The 26,511-nt window shown below is 48.1% G+C and overlaps 1 protein-coding gene across 7 annotated transcripts in view; it reads left to right on the top strand.

The window, feature by feature from the left end:
• MAPK4 (mitogen-activated protein kinase 4) overlaps window positions 1–4,539 on the top strand; it is a 169,556-nt gene extending 165,017 nt beyond the window's left edge. For 5 of the 7 annotated variants that reach the window (XM_055368529.1, XM_055368533.2, XM_031003749.2 and 2 more), the window contains one exon: window positions 1,872–4,539. In XM_055368529.1, coding sequence (XP_055224504.1) covers window positions 1,872–2,568 — 697 coding nt within the window. In that variant the 3' untranslated portion in view covers window positions 2,569–4,539. The remainder of the gene's footprint in view (window positions 1–1,871) is intronic. The other 2 variants (XM_055368532.2, XM_055368531.2) reach the window with 1 other exon arrangement.
• The last annotated feature ends 21,972 nt before the right edge of the window (window positions 4,540–26,511 follow it).

Genomic DNA, 26,511 nt, shown 5'->3' on the forward strand with positions numbered 1-26,511 from the left:
AGGGGGCCTAACTGGGAGTCCCACTGCCGGGGGAATGTGACAGCTAGTTACATAAGTGACAGATGAGCAATTTCTCCTTTTTAGTCATTTGACAGATGATGGGTTTCAGATTAAGGAGGCACTGAGGGAGGGCCAGGGCGACGCTGCTATTTTTGGACAGGTTTGCTGGCTTGTTGTTGTCAATTGTTGTTTTCAAGCATTGCCAACAAATAGAGATTAATGAAGACTCTGTCTTCTGCCACCCCCGGGGCAGCCCTGCCCTTGACTGTCGTTCCTGCGGCCCCTTCCCCTTCCTCCAGAGAGCCTGGAGGCAAAGAGCATTGGCTCAGGGAGAGTCATCCTATACTTTCTGCGACTGTGGCATAGGGTTGTGCCAGGAAAAACTGTCACAGGATTTGTTGCTGCCTGTCCACCCTGACCACCCCTAAACCTGGTGCACCTCACCTGTGCTCCCAACCTTTGCCATCACACCTGCCCAAGGGAAGAGGATGACAAAGGATCTTGTTGCTGTGGGCAAGCTGCTTACCCTCTTGGAATGCTAGTTTCCCAACTGTAAAGCGGGGGTGATAACACAAAGTCCACAGGGTTGCTATGAAGACTACAGATAATGTATGTTTGGCACTTGGAATAGAGCAGCCAAGGGTCAGCGTCTTCACACACTCTTCCTCCTGGAAATCTCTGCCCAAGGCCACTCAATCAAGGAGGCAGGGTTCAGCTCTAGGAGCAATTCCTGCCCTAGCAGCGTCACTGGGAGGCAGGCAGTGCTGAGGCCTTCCTATGCCTCTCCAGTCACACTCTGGGCTGCAGCTGCCATGTCTATCCCACATAGCCGAATCTGCCTCTCCTTGGTCTATCTGTTGGGCCTGCTCAGGGAGTAGCTGGCTGCAGGCTGATGTCCTCTGTGCTCCTGCCTGCCCCACAACCCCAGGGTTCTAGGTAGAGCACCCGCACAAGCAAAGGAGGGCTCCGCCAGAGCTGATGGCCCGCCTGTCTGCCCATCTGCCCTTCATTTGCTCTTGGCTAGCTGACTTCACTCTCCACGGCTGCAGAGCAGTCGAACGGGGCAGAATGCCAAAGATCTTCAGCTTCTCTGGGGGGTGTCTGTAATCTTTCTGTAGGTCCCACCTGCCCTGCGTCAATGCAAGGTGCTATGGGGCCCCCAAGCAGATCCACCAGGGCAGGGGTTCTCAGCCCTGGCTGTATCTTAGAATCACCTGGGGGATCTTCAAAACATGCTGATGCAGGTCCCCACCCTAGACCTACTCAGTCAGAATTGGCGCGGGGAAGCAGTGAGGCAGACATGCTATTTTATTTTTAATTCCCCTATGTGACTCTAATCTGATGCAGAGTTGAGAAGCACTCACTGGAGCCTTGCTCCTCAAAATGTGGGTCCAAGGCCCAGCAGCATCAGAGCAGCTGGGAGCTTGTTAGAATCTCAGGCCCCATCTCAGATCTACAGAATCAACATCTGCATTTTAGCAAGACCCGCAGGTGATTCGTGCATCTATCAGCGTTTGAAAAGCATTGCACAGGTGGATCCCCTAGAAAGTTTCACGAGGACAGGGACGTTTGTTTTGTTCACTGCTGTATTCAGTAATGTCTGGAACAGTGAATGCTGGCACATAGTAGGTGCACAGGAAATATCTGCAGGGTTTTGAATGCGTACAAAAGAACACAAGAGTTAAGCCGAACAATCCATGTCCCCAGCTGAGCCCCCAAGGCTCGCCATTACCTGTCCATCACCCTCCCACCTTGAGGGATGGGGTCGAAGGCAGGTGTGTGAGTGGCAAACAGGGATTAGAGGGCTTGGCTCCCTCCCGGAAGCTACCTGGCTTGGGCGTCCAATCACCGCTCTGTTTGTACCCTTGCAGGTACCCTGTGAGCCTGTCGTCGGACCTGGAGTGGCGGCCTGACCGGTGCCAGGACGCCAGCGAGGTACAGCGCGACCCGCGCGCGGGTTCGGCGCCACTGGCTGAGGACGTGCAGGTGGACCCGCGCAAGGACTCGCACAGCAGCTCCGAGCGCTTCCTAGAGCAGTCGCACTCGTCCATGGAGCGCGCCTTCGAGGCCGACTACGGGCGCTCCTGCGACTACAAGGTGGGGTCGCCGTCCTACCTGGACAAGCTGCTGTGGCGCGACAACAAGCCGCACCACTACTCGGAGCCCAAGCTCATCCTGGACCTGTCGCACTGGAAGCAGGCGGCCGGCGCGCCCCCCACGGCCACGGGACTGGCGGACACGGGGGCGCGCGAGGACGAGCCGGCCAGCCTCTTCCTGGAGATCGCGCAGTGGGTCAAGAGCACGCAGGGCGGCCCAGAGCACGCCAGCCCGCCCGCCGACGACCCCGAGCGCCGCTTGTCTGCCTCGCCCCCCGGCCGCCCGGCCCCGGTGGACGGCGGCGCCAGCCCCCAGTTCGACCTGGACGTGTTCATCTCCCGCGCCCTGAAGCTCTGCACCAAGCCCGAGGACCTGCCGGACAATAAACTGGGCGACCTCAATGGTGCGTGCATCCCCGAGCACCCTGGCGACCTCGTGCAGACCGAGGCCTTCTCCAAAGAAAGGTGGTGAGGGCGGAGGGGCCGCTCCAGGCCCCACAGAGCAGGAGACCCCCAGAGAAAGCCGGGGCTGGCAGGAGGCGGCCGCCCTTCCCGCCCCTCTCTGCTGCCTTGGGGTTAGCAGAACACGTGAAGGATCCGAGGAGCGAGAGCAATGTCCATTTCTTAAACTGCCTTAATAACTAGCCTTTAACCTCTGGGAGCGGGTTTGAACAGGACCCTGGCTTAGGGGTTGATCACTTTCCTAGCAAAGGGGAGACCACATGTGGTGCACAGGGAAGAAACGGCTTTAGACATCAGTCTGCGGGCCCCACCTGGGTGGCAGGATGCCGAGAAATCTTGCAGAGGTAGCTCCGAAACCATCTGGCCCAACTAGCCTCAATTGACAGCTGAGGAAAGGCAATTACGCCCAGAGACGCAGAGACACTCGCTTAAGATCACAGGCTTAGTGTGAGGACGAGCTTTAAATCCCAGTCTCCTGGCCCCCAGGCCAGGGTCTGTCCACCATAGAATGTCTTCCTCTACTGGGGTCGTTCTGGCTTTTTGCTTAGAAACTTGGTCTGAGATGTTTCTTCCCTGTCCATTACCATTCGATGTTCTTTTATTCAGAGCAGTGTTTCTTGTATTCTGAAACTGGAAACTGAACCGGTTTGTTTCTCCTAGTCACCAAGCATACTTTCCTGGCTCCCCAAGTACTTAAATGTTCTCATCTGTCGCACCCCTGTATTTGCCTCACCCCTGCATGGTCTGAAATCTTCTTTTCAGGTCAGAACAGCCTGGGGTCTGTGGGTAAAATCAGCCCTTCTCCCAGGCCTGTGCACACACCCCCTCAGCACTCCCTATGCACTTTCCTGACACGCAAAGACACAGCCCTCTTTCCCCATTGGGCGTCCTACCCCAGTGAAGTTGAAGGCAGCAATTCCAAGAATCCCTCCAACCTCCCTGCCAGCACTCCCCCTTCACCCCACACCCGGCCCCCCCACCTAACCACAGCGCCTCTCCAGACCTACCTCGGGACCTAATGTTCTCTGCATGAACTGCTCATTTGGAGGACAGCAGTGAGGTCCTGCCATAGAGCAAATGTGTTAGGAGAGAAGGTTTCACATGGGACCCAACATCCTTCATCAATACTTTCCTGAGTTTGATCATCCATTTAGCCTTGACAAACAGCAGACCCTACAGAAATGTGTTGGAGAGCACGTCGTGACCTTGGGGGCAAGGAATCCAGAAAGGTAGGAAGATATGAAAAGACAGGTGTCAACAGCAAGGGCTCTTAGGGGTCAGGCACCAGCATGGAGACCTCATGACAAAGGAAGGGACTCAAAGCAGCAACGCCCCTCATAGTGTAGGCTAAGGTGAGTTTGGTGCATGCAAACCTGTGTGCTCACCCACAGAGCATGGGGTAATGGTGTGTAGACACAGGCCCTCTGCAGAAGCGTGGGGTGGGGACACTGACAGCCCCTATCTGGTCCCCAGGAACATTCTACCATTTCTGCCACTGGTGTTCAGCTCCTTCTCTTCCCCCAACACTCCCAAAGATACCCACAGGAAGTCCAGCCAGTTTGCAGGTAGAGGATTCCACCAGTTGGTCTTGGGCTGCGTTCACCCTCACATCACAGCACCTTAAATCTAATCAGCAAACTATAATTTGTATGTTGAAACCTGCGACACATTAGAAACTTATATTTAAAAACAGAATTAATCACACTGACCAACTTTTAAATGGAAAATATGTAAATAGGAAGTGTTTGGGTTATTTTTTCTTTAAGAAAAAGAAATGTACGCCACTCCTCATGTGCCATTTTGTCCTCAGAGGGCGGCTTTACTTTTTTGGTAAAGGAACAAGCTGCTGGCCTTGACCAGGAGTTCATATATAACTGTTATTACAGAGGAATTGTTATAACTACTAATGTTTTTAAAAAATTTATTAAACATTATTAAACTTGATCAGGTCAGGCCAAATAAAGTTTTATTGGAACACAGATTTATTTATGCATTATTCATTTATGTATTATCTGATCCTGTCTTTGAGAGTGCTAAGAGCCTAGCTGGCTTCTCCCTGTGCCCATGAAGGCCACTGTATTTGGGGGTGGGGGAAGGACTGGGGAGGGGAGAATCTACAGAGATTGGTAATCAGGAGGTGATTCCAGAATCATCTGGTGAGGCCTGGTGTCCATATTGTGAATTTCAAACTATATCTTGGCGCTAACACCAAAACTTCTGACCAGGGCTGGTTCTCTCCTCTAGTCACAAAAGGTGCCAACATCATGAGATTGGGGGGAACCAACTACCTAAAAATACCCACCCGTGCTACCCCTCACAGATGCCTGAGATCCCATCCATCTGAAGTCGACCCCTTTGTAATATTAAACTGTTAGTCTTCATTTGTAATTCAACAAATACAGTTGACCCTTAAACAATACAGGTCTTTTGGCTAAAAGAACTTTCTACTGTTGAAATGCACCTGAGCCGAGATGAGCAGCCTATTAAGCCAATTATCAGATTATTTCCAAAGTGTCTGCTGAGAGTGGCCATGCTGAGTGGATGCAGGTGAAGGGAGGCCAGAGCCAGGCCACACACCTGGTTGAAATTTTATATTGAAGAAAACTTGAAGCCCAGTGTGAGGCCTGGGCTGCTAGAATGTAGGAAATGGAGTGTGGAGAGAGGGAATTGAGAAGCACAAACAGCAAACAGCACCAAAGAGGAAGGAGGACCAAAAAAGGAGGAAAGAGGGCACCTCAAAGGTAATAGTTCACAATCTCATCCAGCCACCTCTGATTCTAAGATGAAAACTTCTGTTAGGAGGGTCCTAGGTCTACCCTATGTGAATAACATAGGGATCAGCAAACTATGGCCTCCAGGCCAAGTGGTCGTATTGGAACAAAACTACGCTTATTCATTTATATATTTGTCTGATCTTGTCTTTATTTATTTATTTATTGAGATGGAGTCGTGCTCTGTCGCCCAAGCTGGAGTGCAGTGGCACAATCTCACTCAGTGCAACCTGCCTCCCAGGTTCAAGCGATTCTCCTGGCTCAGCCTCCTGAGTAGCTGGGATTACAGGCGCCCCCCCAACACGCCCAGCTAACTTTTGTATTTTTAATAGAGATGGGGTTTTACCATGTTGGCCAGGCTGGTCTCGAACTCCTGATCTCAAGTGATCCGTCTACCTCGGCCTCCCAAAGTGCTGGGATTACAGGCATGAACCACCACGCCAGGCCTCTGTCTTTAAATTGTGATATTTTATATCATGGATTTTTTGCAATAATATTTTTTAAATATTGCATTCAAATATTTATCTTGGTTACCGAGGTTTTCCGCACCCTTAAATTTTGTGCCCAAGGCAAGTGTGCCTCACTGGCCCTCAACCTAGTCTTGGCCCTCAACCTAGTCTTAGCCCTCATCTATGGCTGCCTCCATCCTACAGAGTTGAGCAGTTGCAACAGAAACCTCATGGCCCACAAAGCCTGAGACATTTATTACCTGGCCCTCTCCAGAAAAAGTTTGCTGACCCTTTGTGTAAGATGCTATGTGGCCTCCACATCTTTGTGAATAAGTACACAACTTGCCTTGTCTTTTCTAGCCACTGACATTCCAGTTCAGAAATGCCACAATTTCCATGACATTTTCTAATTACACATCCTATTTTCATGACATGATTTTCTCATTACACATCCTCGTTTACTTTCCATTCTTTAGGGAAATGTCTTCATTTGCTAGTGAGAAGTTTCTAAAAGTGTGGGAACCATCCTACTTGAGCTGAGGCTGAGGGGACATTATGCCAGAGGTTACTACCATGATTAGAAACCAGGCATTTTGCTAGGATGGTTAGAACAGGCAAAAGCTCAACTTGAAAGCTGTGGTTCTCGATTGAACTAGTAAACTCAACATGGAGAGGGAAAATGTCTGATGTCCCCAACTGCTCGATTATGAGTCAAACTGTAGCAAGGGTATGTCAAACAGCATCTTCTCTTCATTGAGACTGAATCACTGAGAAAGCCCAGAAATACCTGCCTGGGTAATAGTCCTGTCTTTATTCATTATTCAATGAATATAAAAATTGACAGTAGATGGGCATTTACAGATCATCTAATCCAAGCCCCTCATTTTGCTGATGAGTAGACTGACAGCAGCAAAGTAATTTGCCCAAAGCCCACAGTCAGTGGCAGAGCTAGAACAAGAGCCCAAATAGTCTTTCCAGGACAAACTCATTTCATTCAACCTAACTGGGATACAGATGCTGCGATTGATACTTGGAGGAACAAAACCAGCCCTGAGGATGAGAACAGACCACAAAGGCAGGAACCAGGCCATCACAGGCCCCATGCTCTGCTCACCTCTTTGCCTGGGTGCTGGAGCCCTGAGCCTCTGGATGCCTGGAGCCCCAGAGCTGCCCTTAGTAATGGCTTTCTGCCCCTCCAGACAGTTCCTGCCTAGCTTGGGGCCTGATCTGTGTAGTAAGGAAACAAAGAAAAGAGAAGAGGGCACTGGCTTAGTTTGATTTCCTTCAGCAGCAAACCGTGAGATACGGATTCAAGTGCAAGGTTGTGGATGAGGAAACACTGAGAGGGCAGTGAGGAGGTGACAGGGAAGAGAAGGAAGCAATAAACGGTGCAAGCTCCTGCTGTGGGGAACTGTAGCTGTGTCCTGGCAGAGAGCTCCAGGAGGCAGAGCGCAACATACACCTGTGAGACTTCCTGCGGCAGCCAGGCCTGGGTTGAGGACTGCTCTCCTGGGATGCTCCCTCCGCAGCACCTCTGGCCTGCCCTGCACTGCAGCAGAATGGGCTCCAGTGGCTAGAAAAAGGCCACAGGACCAGGCGCAGTGGCTCATGCCTGTATTCCCAACACTTTTGGAAGCCAAGGCGGGTGGATCACCTTAGGTCAGGAGTTGGAGACCAGCCTGACCAACATGGCGAAACCCCATCTCTACTAAAAATACAAAAAAATTAGCTGGGTGTGGTGGCATATGCCTGTAATCCCAGCTACTCCAGAGGTTGAGGCAAGAGAATCACTTGAACCTGGGAGGCAGAGGTTGCAGTGAGCTGAGATCGCACCACTGCACTCCAGCCTGGACGACAGAGTGGGACTCCCTCTCGAAAAAAAAAAAAGAAAAAGGGCATAGGCAAAAGGCCACAGGTGCTGACAGATGGAAGTCGGGCTGGCATGCAGAGAAAGGTGAGGGCCAAATGGATATTAGTAGAGCACCGACAGGTGTCAACAGTAGGATTTAACAGGAAGCAGGTCCAGGACCCAGGCAGAGAACAGCTGCTTAGTGCTGGCAACACACTCCCTGCCCTGGCTTGGGTTTTCTCAACTCTTCCTGGCCCTCCCTTCTTCCCTATAAGGATAAAAACTGGCTTTCAGCGACACATGGCTTTTCTTTTCAATCTCCCACACACCCCAAGTGTACCATCAGTTTCTTACCAATAGTCTCACTAATCAACTTTGGGATCAGCAATCCCAGCCATGGTTGAGAAGTGTTGGTGTCAAACCAGTAGGATCTTTGTGTCAGAGCCTGCTAGTAGGCCTGGGGCTTAAGTGAAAGAGTTGTGTGCTCTTGCCTGACTTGAGGGACATTTTGGTCCTTGAGGTGTGAGTTTCACCTCATTGAATTACATTAAGAACTTCACTAAGACCACCGACAACCCTTCTAGATGTTGACACCTGAGATCTCAGAATTGAAATTACTTAGTCTGCACTGATGTTCTTCCTTGCTCTGCACATTCTTGACTCACCAGTATCTGAACATTCCTATGCCTTGATGCCTGTTAGTGCCTAGTGGCACACGTAAGAGTGACAATGTGGCAGGGCTGAGTCCAGTGCATAATCAGGAAACCAAGCACAACCCACCAGGGGGCAGAACCCATGGCTCAAGGCTCCATGACACAGCACTCCTGCCAGGCAGCTCTGCTAAACTCTGGGCCACACTCCATTTCATTAGTAGTGAATGGCTCCGTTTCCATCGGAAACCTAAAAGAGCCATCTCAAGGTTGAAGTGAGACCGGTCTCAAGGCCCTTGCGATGGGCTCATGTTGGCCCTTCAGTGCACCTACCCACCATACAGGCTCTGTGGTGGAAAATAGGGAGCATAGGAATGACGCAAGTGTGTGGCTGAGAGCAAGACCGTGTCTTCAACAATTGCTTCATCCTGTCTCCCAGAACTGCTCACAGGTACACAAAAATGGTTTACATCTTCTCTCCTGTAATTCAAGGGCTCAATACTAAGGTAGAGCTTTAAACATTGAGAAATTCAGAAACAAGGATGCTGTGAGCCATGCTGTGAGTTTTCCACTCCACTGATAGTGTCAAAATATGGCTGTGGAGTTGCAATGGCCATCAGAGTTTGACCATCGTTGTCTTGAGTTGGTTCCCTAAAATCAGTGCCTGAGATGGGCATTTGGGGGCCAGTGATTCACTGCCCGAATGCTCTAGGAAGTGGGGGATACAAGAGACCAACAGAGTATCAGCTTCCTGTATCTCCCCTTCCTAGACCAGGGGGATCTCAGCAGGCATGTGGTCCAGGCTACAGACCAGCTTCAGCCTGGTTCCACCAAGAGCTCTGGTGCCTGAATTGCACCATAGAGTGGGGCCACCTGGAGAAAAGAGGATGGCCTTTGGTGCCTCCATGTCATCCAGTCATGGCTGCCAGCTGGGGAGGGTGGGGCGAGGAAACAGAACTCATTCAGCCAAGAGCAACTCTAGAGGCAGCTAGGAGCCATTTAGCAGCCACAACCCACAGCAGCTGGGTGATGGGTATACTCCCTGCTGCAGGGGATCTGGGCAGGTACCACCTGCATTGCAGGGCACTGCACTAGGCACTATGGGGGATAAAGAGGTAGGAGAAGGACCCGCCCCCAGAGGATTTTATCATTCAAGTGGGAAAATGGGGCAAATATATAAGGTCTCTGAGGTGCACCTGGAGACCTTCAACGTTCCCCACCTGGTGAGCCCTCCATGGCCCATCATTATTGATTTCCTGCTGTTGATATTCCCAAAAGTTGCCTCTCCACCACTGCTCCCCACCTCAGAACCCTCAGCCCAGTGACTGTCTTGAGGATCCCCAAGACCACCTTAGGCTTCATGATTCACTAGAAGGACTCACAAGACAGAAAAACTGGTATACTCACGGTTATCATTTATTACCATGAAAAGGGATTAGAATCAGCAAAGGGAAAAGGCATATGAGCAACCTCCAGGAGAAGCCACATCTAAGCCTCCAGGTGTCCTCTCCCATTAGAATTGCATGAAGATGTGCTTAATTCTTCCAGCAACGATGTGGGTAGTATTGTCAAACCAGAAAATGTCACCTGAGCCTTGGAGTCCAGGGTTTCTATGGGGATGGTCAAAGATAGCCATGCAGTGCCTACGTGACCTACTTAGTCTCCAGCCCCCAGAGGTCACACTGATACAGCATGGCCCAGGGACTCAGGCACACAAAAAAAACCACTCTTATCAGGCCGTCTATTCCAAGGGCTCAGAGGTTATCTCCCAGAGGCCAATCAAGAACCTGTCCTCCTAAACACAGGCCTTTCTTTGAAATGTGCAGGGTTTGAGCAAGCAGGACTCATCAACTTAACCCTTTACTGCACAGTGACATTGAATATATTTGTATCTTTTGCAATTCTGAAGTCATGTGAGTTTATCTTATGTGAGCATTACAGCAAAACTGAGGCAACACAGCTATTTATAATAGAGATCTTATTTGGTACACGTGCCTACATACTTTTAAGCATGTGTAGCATCATTAAAACATAACAATAGAAGCATGCATGCTGAGACAGAGCAGAACACCTGAGATTCCATTTCTTATTGAATCATGGTCTGCTTATGAAAGCTGAACCTGTCAACGAATGTGCAAGCTAGCTCACTGCTCATTCTGTCGGCGTGGTTATTACCATGGGGGCAATAGTGCTACATGCAATGATGGGTTGCTGTGAAAAGCAATCATCTCCAGCCACCCCAGAGCTGCACTGTAATGTGAAACTGAGGGCTTTGGAGTTCTGAGGCCAAGGGAGCTCTGTGGCTGTGCAGTTGCCCGAGGAATGGCTGCACAAAGAAGCACGGTTAAGAGATAAGGATGTCGGCCGGGTGCAGCGGCTCACGCCTGTAATCCCAGCACTTTGGGAGGCCAAGGCAGGCAGATTACTTGAGGTCAGGAGTATGAGACCAGCCTGGCCAACATAGTGAAACCCCGTCTCTACTAAAGATACAAAAATCAGCCAGCGTGGTGGCCCATGCCTATAATCCCAGCTACTCAGGAGGCTGAGGCAGGAGAATCGCTTCAACCAGGGAGGCGGAGGTTGTAGTGAGCCGAGATCGCACCACTGTACTCCAGCCTTGGTGACAGAGAGAGACTCTGTCTCAGAAAAAAAAAAAAAAGAGAGATGAGGATGTCAACAGCCAGGCTGAGCCACGTGACAGCTCCAGACCTTGGAAGATTCCAAGAGACATGTAGAGCTGGGTTCCTGGGGGCTCTGGCGGTGGGAAGGAAGGAAAAGGTCAGACTCCTCCCATATAGGTTCCCCCTGGGTATGATTAGAGGGTGTGATTTTATGTGTCAATTTGGCTGGGCCACCATGGCAAGCCAAACATTATTCTAAATATTTTTGTGAGGATGTTTTTGGATGAAATTAATAATTAAGTCAGTGAGACTTTATGTAAATCAGATTGCCCTACATAACACGAGTGGGCCCCTCCTAATCAGTGGAAGGCCTAAATAGAACAAAAAATGACCTCTCCCAAGCAAAAAGGAACTCTGCCTGCAGACAGCCTTCTGACTTAAACATCCAAGCACCATTGGCTCTTCCCTGGATCTCCAGCTGCTGGCCCACCCCGAAGACTTCAGACTTGCCAGCCTCCATAATTCCTTAAAATATATTTCTTACTTAATTTTAAGGAATTAAGTATAATTATTAGGAATATATATACACACAGAGAGAAGTATATTTAAGGAATTATATTTTAAGGAATATATATTTTAAGGAATCAGTAAGATATGTGTGTACACCGCATATACTCACTTATAAGTGGGAGCTGAACAATGAGAACACATGGACACAAGAGGGGAACAACACACACTGGGGCCTGTTGGGGGGGTTGGTCAGGGGAGGGAGGGTATTAGGATAAATAGCTAACACATGTTCGGCTTAATACCTAGGTGATGGGTTGATAGGTGCAGCAAACCACCATGGCACACATTTACCTATGTAACAAACCTGTACATCCTGCACATGTACCCTGGTACTTAAAATTTAAATTAAAAAAAAGATATGTGTGTATATATTTGTGTGCATATACATATATATATATACACACATATATATATACACATACATATATATATGTATATATGTACACATATATCTTATTGATTCTGTTTCTCTGGAGAACCCTGACCAGGGGTTCCAGGACTTTACATGTCCTGTTCCATTTTAATTCCTACAACTGGAGAGATAGGTTATTATACCCATTTTACAAATGAGGAAACTGAGGCACAGAGAAGTAATTTGTCCAAGGTCAGCAAACATAGGAGTTTGGAGCAAGGACAATAGAGTCAGACAGGCTGGACTAGAATACCAGCTCTTCCAGTTACTAGCTGTGAGACCTGGGGCAAGTTACTGAACCTTTTTATGCCTCAGTTCCCTCATCGGTAAAATGGGGATAATAATGTTATCTATCTTATAGCATTACTATGAGGATTAAAGATGTTTAAATATGTAAAGCACTTGGACCAATACAGCGTTAGGTATGTAGAAAACGTTTTGCAGCTGGCCCTTCTCATCCACAACCAACAATGGATCAAAAATATTTGGGAAAAAAATAACAATAAAACAATTTTAAAATTCAAATAAAAAATGCAGGCCAGGCACAGTGGCTCGTCTGTAATTCCAGCACTTTGAAGGCTGAGGCGGGTGGATCATTTGAGCCCAGGAGTTTGACAGCAGCCTGGTCAACATGGCAAAACTCCGTCTGTACAAAAAATGCAATAATTAGCCAGGTGTGGTGGTGCACGGCTGTAGTCCCATCTACTCGGGAGGCTGAGGTGAGAGGATGGCTTGAGCCCGAGAGGCAGAGGTTAGTTACAGGGAGCCAAGGTTGCGCCACTGCACTCCAGCCTGGGTGACAGAATGAGACCCTGTCTCATAAAAAACAAACAAACAAACAAACAAAAAAAAACTGGAGTATAACAACTATTGTCATAGCATTTCCACTGTATTAAATTATTATAAGTAGTCTAGAGATTATTTAAAGTATATGGAGGATATGCATAGGTTATAGGAGAAAACTAAGCCATTTTACATCAGTTACTTCAGCATCCTACATTTTGATATTCTTGTAGGTTTTGGAGAAAAGGCCCTAAGGATACCAGGAATGACTGTGTAAGTGTTTGATAAATAATTAAAATAAACAAGGACCAGGCGCAGTGGCTCACACCTGTAATCCCAACACTTTGGGAGGCCAAGGCAGGTGCAATGCTTAAGCCCAGGAGTTTAAGACCATCCTGGGCAACATGGCAAAACCCCATCTCTACAAAAAATACAAAAATTAGCAGAGTTTGGTGGTGCACGCCTGTGGTCCCAGCTACTTAGAAGGCTGAGGTGAGAGGATTGCTTGAGCCCAGGAGGCAGAGGTTGCAGTGAACTAAGATTGCGCCACTGCACTCCAGCCTGGGCAACAGAGCGAGACGCTTCTCAAAAAATAATAATAAAATAAAATGAACAAGATTATACCCATTGTAATTGGTGGATCCAGAATTCAAACTTAATAATGCTGACAATGTTATGTGATCTCTGGGGTTTTCACACTACATCAAACAATGTGGAAAATCCACTTATTACCCTCCCTTTTTTTAAAGGCAGACTCTTGCACTGTCACCAAGTGGGGCCAGGTATAGTGACTCCCTGCAGCCCCAAACTCCTGGGCTCAAGTAATTCTCTTATCTCAGCCTCCCAAGTGGCTGTGACTACAGGCACCCACCACTACTCCCGGTTAATGTTTGTATTTTTTGTAGAGACACAGTCTTGCTATGTTGCCCAAGCCGGTCTTGAATTCCTGGCCTCAAGCAGCCCTCAGGCCTCAGCCTCCCCAAAGTGCTGGGATTACAGGCCTGAGCCACCACACCTGGTCCCACTTCCCCATTAAAAATAAAAATCAACTGAAAAGTACACTACGCCCCACCTCTAACCCCACAGGGAAGGCCCCTGAATCCAGATTTGTACTGTGGTGACCTTCCTCAATCACCCCTCCCATTCCCACCACAGTAATTGGACCAGGGTGCACACCTGATCCAAGTTGAGCAAATAATAATCCCTCTCCTGGAAATTTAGATTTAAGGTACAGAGATGCTTGTCTGTCTTTGCTGTTGCTTAAACTGAGGACAAGAGCTCTAGGGAGTATGTAGACAAAACCTACAACCAGACCAGAGCTGAGAGAATCCAACTATAGGAGACTCATGAATGCCAGGTGGGAGGGGGAGATGTGGAGGGGCCTCAGAGGGCCAATTTCCTCCCTCACAGTTCTGCCTACCGCTGTGCTTTTGGCCGTTCTTGCATTACTATAAATACCTCTGCCGGCCAGCTGGGTGGCTCAAGCCCGTAATCCCAGCACTTTAGGAGGCTGAGGCGGGTGGATCACCTGAGGTCACGAGTTTGAGACTTGCCTGGCCAACATAGTGAAACCCCCATCTCTACTAAAAAAATACAAAAATTAGCCAGATGTGGTGGTGGGTGCCTGTAATCCCACCTACTCCGGAGGCTGAGGCAGGAGAATTGCTTGAACCTTGGAGGTGGAGGTTACAGTGAGCCGAGAACATGCCATTGCACTCCAACCTGGGTGACAAGAGCAAAATTCCATCTAAAAAAAAAAAAAAAAAAAACCTGACACTGGGTAATTTTTAAAGAAAAGAGGTTTAATTGGCTCACAGTTCTGCAGGCTATATAAAAAGCATGGTGCCAACAACTGCTTCTGGGGTGGGCCTCAGGAAGCTTGCAATCATGGCAGAAAGCGAAAGGGAAGCAGACATCTCACATGGCAAGAGCAGGAGCATGAGAGTGAGGGAGGTGCCACACATTTTCAAGCAACCAGATCTCGCATGGACTCGCTCATTACCAAGGGTTTGATGCTAATCCATTCATGAGGGATCCGCCCCCATGATCCAACCGCTCCCACCAAGCCCTACCTCCAATACTGGGGATTACATTTCAACATGAGATTTGGAGGGGACAAACACCCAAACCACATCCGGCTGACCCTGCCTTGGCAGGGCAGAGATCAATCAATGACAAGAGATGTCTCTTTGGTTTAGCACATACGTAGGGTCTCTTTGACACCTTCTTGAGCTGATGTTCTCACTGGGAAAAGACATTTAAGGACCAAAGACACAAGGTTGTAGGTGTAATTAAACTTCCATAAGGATCTGTGAATAGGAAAGTTGATTCAGCCAACAAACGTCCCCTGACCATGGGAAGGAGACAAGCCACAGCTGTTTTTACCAACTGGAGCTCATTAAATTAATTACCTCACCACCAGACAGCTCATTCAACACCCTCGAGGAGTTTTAATAAAATCAGGGATGTCTGAGCAGAAAGAGGCCATCTAGTGAATCCAACCGGTCACCCTAGAGAGAGGGTCGCAGGCCCAGGGAAGCTAGGTGACAGCTGCAAGTTCACACGGCAAGCTGGTGGCTCCTGGCTCATAATCTAGTGCTCTTCCTTCTACAGAATGAAACTTTATCTTGGGATTTGTGCATTCACTGGGGTTGGCTATTCAAAAATTCCGACATTCTTTTCTCTTGTTTCTCTTCCTCTCTAGAGGCTGAAAAAGTTGCTTTCCTTGCCTTCCTGAGAGCAACTCACAGCCAGTGAGCCAGTTCAACAAGATATAAAAGGATGTTTCCTGAGAAGCTTCTCAATACCAAGTTCAATGGGCCACATGAGAAGCAAACCTTTACCCTCTGCTTTTTGCTTTTAAATGTAGATGCAATGCTGGAACCTCAGCAGCCCCCTTGAGATCATGAGGCAATAGGACAAAGGACAAAAAGCCAAACAGACTGAGGGAGTGTAAAAGAGGAACAGTAAGAGCCCACAATGACAAAGTTAAGCTGCTGAATCAGCCCTAGAGCTGCCTACATTTCAGTTAATAAAGCAATAAATATCCTTGTGATGAGGCCAATTCATCTTTGGTCACAAGTTTTCCTTTGCTTACAGCTGAAGGCAACCCAGTGATTACAGGGTGAATTTGAAGGCACCTGGTTTCTCCACTATCTTGTTCTTGCTGCCCCTTTGCAATCTGGGATCCCTACAGCTTGGTAGACTCTATATAAACTTGTCCTGTTCTCTAACACCTACAGTTGGTGAAATTTGTTACACGCCTGGGACCACCTGGCTGCTCTTATGGGCGTATTTTGCCCAGTGTTATATCTCTTATTGCAAAAAAGCTGACTTTTTAAAGAGCCAAATGAGCAAAGCTTTCACAGTGAGTGAGTGGGCTCTTACAGACACTATATACAGCCACAAGTTGCCTCTCACCTCCTCCTGCCACCCAGAGAAATTTTCTTGATTTATTGCATTTTTAACCCATATCTCTCTAGCCATCCATCTCTCCAGCCTATATTTCGAGACGTTTACTGGATACTTAGCCCCTCTCAGGAACAACCCATTCCCCATTTTTCAAGTCCTCCTGACTTTAACATCTTCCTGTGTCTCCTACCTTTGCATTTGCTGGGGGAAGATAGATATTTATACAGAGAAACTCCCATCTGCAAGCCCCATTTCCTCATAAATTTTAATCCTATTTCTCCTTCAGTATGAGGGGTGAGGAGTGGCTCTGGCAAAAGAGGAGAACATGAGGACATGTTGTAGGCTCAGCCCAGAGGCCCACAAAACCACACACTCCCTGTCTCCTTCCCCTTCTCTGAGCCATACCCTCTCAGGGCAGTCATGGCTTAGAACTAACAACTGCACAAGATGAAGAATCTGAGACCTTTCTCTACCTGCTTCTCCTCTCACTGAAATTGATTTGCCCTACCCTTTTGAAATCCTGGTAGCTAGAAGTTCCTGGTCCTCACTGTCTAATCCAGTAACCTGTGGCCACATGTGGCCACTGAGCACTTGAAATGTGATTAATCCAAACTGAGATGTGCTATTTAGGGAGAAAAAACACTTTTCCTCTACTGTGTTCTTGATTCTCTGGCTGGGGCCCTAGATATTAAATTGACAAAAGATAGATTAACAAGAGAAAAACGAACAGTTATTAATATGTCCAGCATGCATACACTCAGGAAAAACTAAGTGATGACTAACTTAAAAGGGTAGTTAGTACTTGAGGCTTATAGAACATTTTAACAAAGAACCATAAAATTGTAGAAAAGAGACAAAGGAAAAAGGATTTAGGCTTTAGGGGTGGCAAGCTGTGAGAAGGTAAATATATGACAGGTGGAACTAATGGAAGACAAAAGTTATTTTAAGGCCGGGTGCAGTGTTTCATGCCTTTAGTCCAGCACTTAGAGAGGCGAAGGTGGGTGGATCACTTGAGTCCAGGAGTTCAAGATCAGCCTGGGCAACATAGCGAAACCCTGTCTCTACTAAAAACACAAACATTAGCCAGGTGTGGTGGCATACACCTGTAGTCCCAGCTACTTGAGAGGCTGAGACAGGAGGATCACTTGAGCCCAGGAGGCAGAGGTTGCAGTGACCCAAGATTGCGGCACTCCAGCCTGGGCAACAGAGCAAGACCCCGTCTCAGGAAAAAAAAAAAAAAGGTGCGTTTAGTAAGGTTGTTATGCAGAGTCCTCTTGTTGCTATTTCTGAGCTGATAAGAGTCTAAAGGTGTCCCTGTCTGTTTTTAGGAAAATGGGGGAGAGGGCAGGGAGTTGTTTTCAATCCTAGCATCTGCTGTTTCTCAACTGTCTTCAGCTAAAAATAATCCTTATGGCAAAGTGGCATATTTTAGGGTGGTGTATTCTGATCCCCTTCAGCTGCAAGTATAAAATAGACACCAAATTTCAAAGACTTAGTTCACCCCCCAAAAATAAAATATCTCATTCATAATTTTTTATATTGATTACATGTTCAAATGATAATATTTTTGATATATTAAATAAAATATATTAGAACTAACTTCCCCTGTCTCTTTTTAATGTGGCAGGCTAATACACAAATTTTAAATTGCCCATGTGGCACCTTTACAATGCTATTGGACAGCATAGTTCTAGAATGCTATGAGCTGACTACAGCCGTAATCCTTTTTCAATAATATTCCACTTCAGTGGGGTCTTTATCTTCTGAAACCAAAGGAGGGGCACTCATAGCTGAGCTCCAGGCCCCATGTATCCTTTGTGGGGCAGGCCTCCTTCAAATCAATCACAAAAGTGTTGGTCTCTTGTCATAAAGATTGTCTACAAACTCAAATAGCCCCAAACAACAACAAAAAAGTGGTGTTTTTTTGTTTGTTTGTTTGTTTGGAGACAGAGTCTCTCTCTGTTGCCCAAGCTGCAGTGCAATGGTGCGATCTCTGCTCACTACAACCTCTGCCTCCCAAGCTCAAGCAGTTCTCTTGCCTCAGTCTCCCGACTAGCTGAGATTACAGGCGCCCACCACCATGTCCAGGTAATTCTTATATTTTTATTAGAGACAGGGTTTCACCATGTTGCCCAAGCTGGTTTCTAACTCCTAACCTCAAATGATCCGCCCGCCTCAGCCTCCCAAATTGCTGGGATTACAGGCATGAGCCACAGTGCTTGGCCAAAAGTGATGTTTATTAGATAGAATAGTATCTCTCGAAATTGGAGGGCAAGAGGCCAAACTGGGTCTCATAAGGAACTACCCTTAAGCCCCTGGGAAGCCAAGGCCAAGGTTCTTTTCTCCACCTCCCTGTGCAAAGCGTTTTATTTTCTCATCTCTTGGCCCAAACGCTTTCATTTCACTTCAAGCCCTGAACCTATATGTCCTTCTGCTTCATCTAAGTTTAGCAGATCAATCTCTGAAGTCACCAGGACGGAGTGGAGACTCAAGATGACCTGCTTGCCAGATTACAGGTAATTTATTTTATCTCTAGTGGTGCCAGACGTTGCATTTTACATTTGAGTCCCATGACGCTAGGCTGTGATTTATTTATTAGACTTGACAATGACATAAGTCCGCCTTGTGCATGCAGAGGAAATTTTAGTCTGATTCTGAAAATGGAAGGAGCTGCTGCCAAGATGTTCACTGATTTAATGTTGGGGGAGGGGGTAAGCCTTTCACTCTCATGAAACTTGCCTTTTGGCTTGTAAAATTAGGTGAAAAGAGAACACTCTTATGATAACTCATAATTATGAAGATTTGCATATATGGAGGATGGTGGAAATCAAACTTCATTCCTTAAATAACTAGTGAGACTTGGTCAGACAGCCAGAGCTAAACCTCTTTCCTTTTCTTTTCTTTTTTTTTTTTTTTTTGTGATGGAGTCTCTCTCTGTCACCCAGGCTGGAGTGCAATGGCATGATCTTGGCTCACTGCAACCTCTGCCTCCCAAGCTCAAGCAATCTCCTGCCTCAGCCTCCAGAGTAGCTGGGATTACAGGTGTGTGCCACCATGCCCAGCTAATTTTTTAGTAGAGACAGGGCTTCACAATGTTGGCCAGGCTGGTCTCAAACTCCTGACCTCAAGTGATCCTCCCGCCTCGGCCTCCCAAAGTGCTGAGATTACAGGTGTGAGCCACCGCGGCCAGCTCAGGGCTAAACCTCTTATGAGAGTGGCAGATGTCTCCCCAAATGGAGTGATCAAAACTCTGCAGAGAAGACCCCCAGACCCTCTTTCCCACTCTAATCTGTTCCCAGATGCCAACCTCTAGCCCTTAACAGCCACACCATTGAGATCACATGCAACCACACTACCCAGAAGAAACAACGCATTTCACTAGCCTGAGTTCCTTCATCAGCTCAGCTAGATTTGGAACAGGTTGCAGAGAAAGGGATAGAGATCAGGCTGGTTTTGATGAAACGGGCAGAAAAAGCATGAGCCTGCAACAGAATCTCTTTTCAAGAAACAGAAACTAAAAAGCAAGTGGAAGAATCAGTGACCACTTGGTAAAGGAGCTAGAAGTTAAACTGGACAGAGAATAAAGAAGTGAATTTCCACAGGGAGAGTTGGGGAAAGGCCCTCTGGGATAACTTGGGGTTTTTTGTTGTTTTTGTTTTTGTTTTCCTAGATAGAGAATCTGAAATCCCTCTCAGGAGAGGGAAAGCCAGATCAGGCCAGGAGCAAGCCCCACTCTGGGGCAGAAACGTGCAGGAGGCTGAGAATAAGACCTGGTGAAGATGGAGGAGGAGGTGTCTGTACCTGTCCACAGCTTTATAACTTGTGCAAACACTGCAAGCATTTAGTCTTTCAGGTGTGACCTTCCTGGGTTGGCCTATTCACTAACCAGAAGCCCTTTAGTGGATCTTTCCTTAAAGGTGAAATCCGTGTTGATAATTCCTCCTTTTAAAAACTATATTGCTTGACATTTTGGGCTGGATGATTAAACAAACAAACAAAAACCTACATTGCCATGTTTCCCAGACCTGATAACCTGAGAGGTAAGCTAGCCTTGTGGTACTGAGACTAATGTGGACAGCCTGTCTTTGCCTCTTCTCTAGACTGTGTTAAAAAAAAATTAACTGGGAGGCCATTAGGCTTACACTGTTCTGGCACCTTGGGTTCCCACATAAACGAACAAAGGCCAGTGTCAGCAATAAAATGAAACTTAAGCTTGATCAGTCAGAAACTGACAACTAACCTCTAACTGGGGGACTTGCCACCAGATCATACCCAAACAAGGCAAATACCTGCCTGCAGCCCATCAAATAATTCTTTGCCTCTGCTTTCAGCCTATAAAAGCCCTCTGCTCACGCTGCTAAAGCAGAGCTCTCTGAACCTCTCTTGGTTCTGAGTGCTGTCCAATTCATGAATCATCCTTTGCTCAAATAAATTCTGCTAAATTTAATTTGTCCAAAGTTTTTCTTTGAACTCCTGATGTTACAAGACTTTCAGCCCTAGCCAGTTTCTTCTCCAATAATTTCTAAAGTCACCAAGAGGCACCTTACCTGTGTACCAAAGAAGTCATCTTGGCCACCCCATGTCCGCCTTTCAGCTCAGGCTCAGAGAGGGCATGCTTGCAGTGGAGGCCACAGGGAACTGATGTTCACATGGCAGCTGCTGTGACTGCAGGAGCTGCAGGGGAGTAACACAGAAGCCCTACTCAGAGCCCCTTCCTGTGGCTGCCTGAGGCTCTAAGTTCTATAAAGACTGCCATTTTCCCTTTTCCTGCCTCCTCCTACTGCTTGAAGGCTCTCTTTCCTTAAACAAAGGCAGAGGGAGGGGCTTGGTCTCCTCAGGCAAATAGGCTCCTGGCAGGTTCCCCCCCCCACCAGGCCCCAAGCAAGCCTAGACCTGCCTCCCTCTCCTGGGGCTCAGGCCAGGGTCCCTGCTGTGCAAGTGACAAACAGGTCACTTCTTGGCTTTTCTCTTCTAGAAAGAAACTCGACTTAAAAGAGGAAGGGTGGGTGAGCCTGCTACGGTTATAGGATTAGGCTCTGTGAAGCTGCTGTTAAAGTTTTATGAGCCCCAGCCTAGCTGTGAGAGTGATTATCCTGCAGCTCCCCGGCTGTTCTCCAGCCCCAACACGCAGCTCTGCTTCAGAAGGCAATGCAAGAATAAGGCAATGCAGGAATCCGGCCTCAATGGCCAGAGCAGATCTGAGCAGATTGCTGATAACACTCTGGCTGCTTGCCGGCAAAACCTCCAAGTTGCTTTGTGTAATTTTTTCCCTCTATTCTTTTCACACCTCTCTGTGGTGGCCCCTGGTGAAAATCAACCATCTCAGGGTCTTTTCAAGGCTTGTTCTCTCACCAGGGTCAGCCCAGCCTGGAGGAGGCATTTCATTTGCACAGACCAGCAGGATGACAGATCTGCCATTAGTATTCATGATCTGGAATCCCAGGATTGGACTCTCTGGACATGTGGGAGTAGGCTGGGCTGACAGATCTAAATCAAGCTCTGAATTCTCTACTCTCAGAGCTCCGGCCCATCTTCTGTCAAATGGGTCACAGATCCACTGCAAATACTGGCCCGTGATCAGATGCTGCTGACTTGCTCAAGAGGGCCAGGCTTTCACCATCAGAATCAGTGGCAGGTTACTAACAAGAGGAAGGACCAAGGAGGGTTACCATGGGGATGTCTGCATGTGCCGAGATAGAAATCAGAATCCAGGACCCTGCAGTGATTTCCATCTGAGAGAATTTGCTATAAGGTAACTATTAAATAGCTGTTCCCCTGAGTTCCCTAAAGTCATCCCGAGGAGGTGCCATGTTGCAAAGGGCCAGGCTGGAAACCTCCCAAGCCCCACCCCTTGAACCAAAGGTGAGAGAGATGGCAAGAAAGAGTTGGGAGACAGAAATGGTCTACTGTCCCCTCATCTCACCCTCCCCACGGTTACCACCCGCCCACCAATGCAGGGCAGCCTTTGACCTTCCCTGGAAGGTCTGATGTCATCTTTAATGGTCTGTTTCCATGACTTGCAGCACTACAGGTTTGGGAACCAAACAAATGACAGGTTAATAACAATCAGACTGGGATTTGGCGATGAACCCTCACTTGTCAGAGGCCTCAGTGTTAATAACTGTACTTCCAGTTCAGGGATGCTCTGCTAATAAGGTGAAGAGTGTGGATTGTTGTGTGCGAAGATTACAAAGCAGAAAGGTTTCTCACATGATCTATAAATTCGCCCATGTAAACTACCTAAGACAAAGGCTAAGTACGTTCACTTTGGGGGCTGAGATAATGCACAAAGGAAAACTGTGTTCTTCTAAGCTAAAACTAACTGCAGAAGTCCAGAGAAGGTGAGTGAGGTGTCCCACCAGGAAGGTGGGGGGCGGGGAAAGGATTCTCACTGCAGCCCTGAGGGCTGACAATCGTGCTGAAATCCAGGCTGCCACTGTCACTCCTCACATCATGACATCCCACTGAGAAACACCGCAGGACAAAGCAGCCCAGAGAGAAGTCACTCTAGATTTCCACCAGGAACACACTGCCCGACTGTGCATCACCTGTCCAGAGCTTCCTTGATCCTGTAACCCCTCCCCCTGGCTCCCTTCTTCTGGAGTGTGGGAACAGGGGGGAGCAGAGAAACAATGACAGCTGTTAAAGGAGCAACTAGCCACTTACCTTGGTGCTGCTGTTGTTCCTAACCGGCCTTGGGGAGGAGAGGAGCAAGTGCAAACTATGAAGAGAAGTTAGGCAATTTTAATCAGGGCTTTGAAATGCAAACCCCGACACACTGAGCAGAGGGGGTAATGGTTGGAAATCATAGGAGGAGGTGTATTATTTTTGGATACATCATAAAGCTAAGAAGATATTGAAAAATACCCACTGAACTAGTGTCAAGGGGAGGGTCGGGGAGAGGGCCAAGTCTCAGGACAGGACAGAAAATGGCCTCTACTCTGCTGAGAGGGAAGTGAGAGCAGAACTGGAGACCCTGGGACTGTCTGCCTGCAAGGCAGATACCCAGAGGGTCCCTGGCCAGCACTCGTGAAGTCCACAGTAGACTGAAGGGAAGCAGGGGCTTGGTCTTCAGGTTGGGGGACACAGAATGGGAAGCTCAGGGTGACACCTGGTTGGGGCCAAGGAAAGGAGAGTGGCCTCTGGGGAAGCAGACACAAGGCACGGAAGGCTGCTATGGTCTGAATGTTGATGTCCTATATATGGTGAAATTCTAACCCCCAAGGTGATGGTGTTAGAAATGAGGTCTATGGGAGATGACTACATCATGGAGGCAGAGCCCTCATAAATGAGATTAGTGCCCTTATTAGAGAGGCCTGAGAGAGACCCCTGGCTCCTTCCACCATGTGAGGACACACTGAGAAGGCACTGTCTATCAGCCATAAAGCAAGCCCTCACCAGACACCAAATCTGCCTTGATCTTGGACTTCCCAGCAAGCTGCCCAGTCTATGGAATTTTGTTATAGCAGCCCAGATGGACTAAGACAAAGGTTTGGAGTACATGTTTGTAGTAGCAAGATCACCAGTACAGGAGACGGGAGATCCAGGTCTTAGTATCTGAGGTCCAGTCCTTCATCTCTCTGAGCCTTTGCCTGCCCACACATGTCAGTGCAGAGTGGGAACCCTGCCTCATCTGCATCTCATGATTGAACTGATCCATTGGGATGGCACGTCTAGAAGTGCAACATATTACAAAGTCCTACATGCATGCGCAGTCTGCAGGATTACTTCAAAAGGAGGAGTTAGGGTTCACACACACCTGGATGGCTGGCTGAAACTTACCCACTATGACTACTAGTACGCTTTGAGCATCACCAGTCTGACAGGGGCAAAGTTCCAAGCCAATTCTTCACTCTGGGGGGACTCTGATGCCTTCCATCTGCCACTTCTTGGAAGCCATGAACCCCCAAATTGGATCAAATGCTGGGAGATGGAATTACCAGGAAGTGCAAGGACTAATAGGTTGGGGGAGGCAGGGAGAGGGGAAGGAGTTGAGGAGAATGCAGCCAGCAGCTGCTGCACAGGCTGGAGGAGAGGATAATTAGATCAGGCTCCAGAGGAGCCAGCGGGAGGAGCAACCTGTCTTGTGTCTGCTGACCACGTGGTCCAGGCTGGAAGGGGCAGCGGCTGATCCCCTCAGGCCAGCAACACAGACCAGACTTGCTTCTGAACCAAGTTAATCTCATCTCATCATTTCCCACCTGCCCAAATGGTCTATCCAGCTGAATTCTGAACTGCCGGCCTAATACGTAGGTTCTACATGATATAACTTGAGGACTAGAAAATGATCCCAAACATAAAAAACATCCCGCCCACCCACAAGGTGGGGAAGGAGTTTCCACTGTTAGGACTCTTTCCCCTGGGAGATGCTTGTCACCTGTCAAAAGGTGCCCTTGGAAACCAGAGAAGATGCCCCCAAGAGTGATGGAGAGAGAGCAACGAATGCAGCTTACCCTGAGAGTAAAGGGGCAGGGAGGGAGGCAATGGGGGAGGATAAAAAAGGAAAAGCAGAGAAGGGGAGAAGGAGTGGGGACACCAAAGAGGTGGAGACTTATGTCTGGAACAGTGACATCATGCTCTCCACTTACCTCATCTGGCACAAGCTACCCAGGGGCTTGTTTTCCTATGAATTACAATGTTACTCAATTTGATTTCTGTGTACTTACCCCCATGAGCTATTTGTCCTAATGAGCGTCTCTAACAGCATGCTCTCCACCAGCTTCCTAATTGACAATCCTGTTCCAGGAGCCAAGAATATATATATATATATGTCTGGACACATGCAGAATGCAACCACCAAGTGGGACAACTGGAGATTTTGGGACAGGGAAAGATACCGAACCCTTGGGGTTATGCACCTGCAGGGAGAAGTCTGTGCTAGCCACCTCTCACTTCAGCACTCTCCAGAAGCATGGGCTCACCTCTTCCCTGTACAATTAGTTCAGAAACATCCACTCTTGTCTCCAACACCCTGACTTGTAGACTTGGTCCATGGAGCCAAACTTCCATCAGAATCAGGGAAGAAACTACAAGGGCAGGAACAGACTGAGTTAGGAGAAAAGGAGGCTGGATTTATAAAGACTGCATTCCGTGGCAGCCATAGTTTGAATCTGATCCTTGGGCCTCGTTATTCCAGCTGACATGGACAATAAGAAATGAGGACATCTGGGCTGGGCGCAGTGGCTCACGCCTGTAATCCCAGCACTTTTAGAGGCCGAGGCGGCAGATCATTTGAGGTCAAGAGTTCGAGACCAGCCTGGCCAATGTGGTGAAACCCTGTCTCTACTAAAAATACAAAAATTAGCCGGGTGTGGTGGTGCACGCCTGTAATCCCAGCTACTTGGGAGGCTGAGGCAGGAGAATTGCTTGAACCTGGGAGCTAGAGGTTGCAATGAGCTGAGATCACACCACTGCACTCCAGCCTGGGAGACAGAGAGAGACTCTGTCTCAAAAAAAAAAAGAAATGAGGATATCTGGAGGCCAGGAGACAGCTGGCAATTCAGTAAGTGTCAGTCTGAAACTGTTACTGTCACTCTAAACTCAAGTCAGGCCACTCTATTCCTGTGCCGTTGTTTTCTGGCCTACAAAACCAGGACAATTAAAAATCACTTCAGTTATTTCCTCAATGAACAAATATGGAGTGAGGGTCTACTGTCCCCCAGGGCCTGGCTGGGGAAACAGAGATAAATATCACAGCCATAGAGCAACTAAAGACAACTGCACCTTCTTTCCTGTTGAGGACTTCAGAGCCTGCACTGTGGGCAGCACTGTGACCTCAACACAGCCTATGAGGGAGGCAGGTTCCAGAAGAGAACTCTGAGGGCAGGAGTTTCGGTGCTGTCTCTCTACAACTACACAGCTGGTCCACGGCTGGGCTGGGCTCCAACCCCAGGGTTGGAGGCCTTGGCTCAGAGGCTTGGGGGAAACCTATGGCAGGGAGTGGGGAAGGCAGGGAGAGCCTTTTCTGCTGCAGTGCTTCTGCTTTGTCTCTCTTCCCCTCCAAACTCCCTTTTTTCTTTCTCAGCTGATCAGAGCCTAAGGAGGCACCAATTGGCTAGTGGGACTCCAAGCGATGATGAAAACCCTGAACTCATGGATAAAGGGACAAAGGAAACTTGCTCCCTGGAACCAAGGACTTGGGATGGGGAGAGTGGCCCACTATTTCAGGACACTCCTGGTAACTCCTGTAGATGGTCCTCCCCTAACAGACAAAGACAGGCAAAGCCGCAATGGCTGCTTCCACCTCATGAGTGTTAGCACAAATTCATTCATTCATTCATTCATCTGTTTGTTGAGCCCTGCTATGTCAGGCACCTTGGGGGTATAGTGACGGAGAAAGCAAATAAGGTTCCTACCTGCAAGAAGCTTATGGTCTAGCGCAGTGCACCCCAACTTTTTTCACCTTGAGGTACACCTAGAAAATGATTAAATGTGTAT

The sequence above is a fragment of the Gorilla gorilla genome, chromosome 17, assembly GCF_029281585.2.
Source record: "Gorilla gorilla gorilla isolate KB3781 chromosome 17, NHGRI_mGorGor1-v2.1_pri, whole genome shotgun sequence".
Taxonomy (NCBI): Eukaryota; Metazoa; Chordata; class Mammalia; order Primates; family Hominidae; genus Gorilla; species Gorilla gorilla.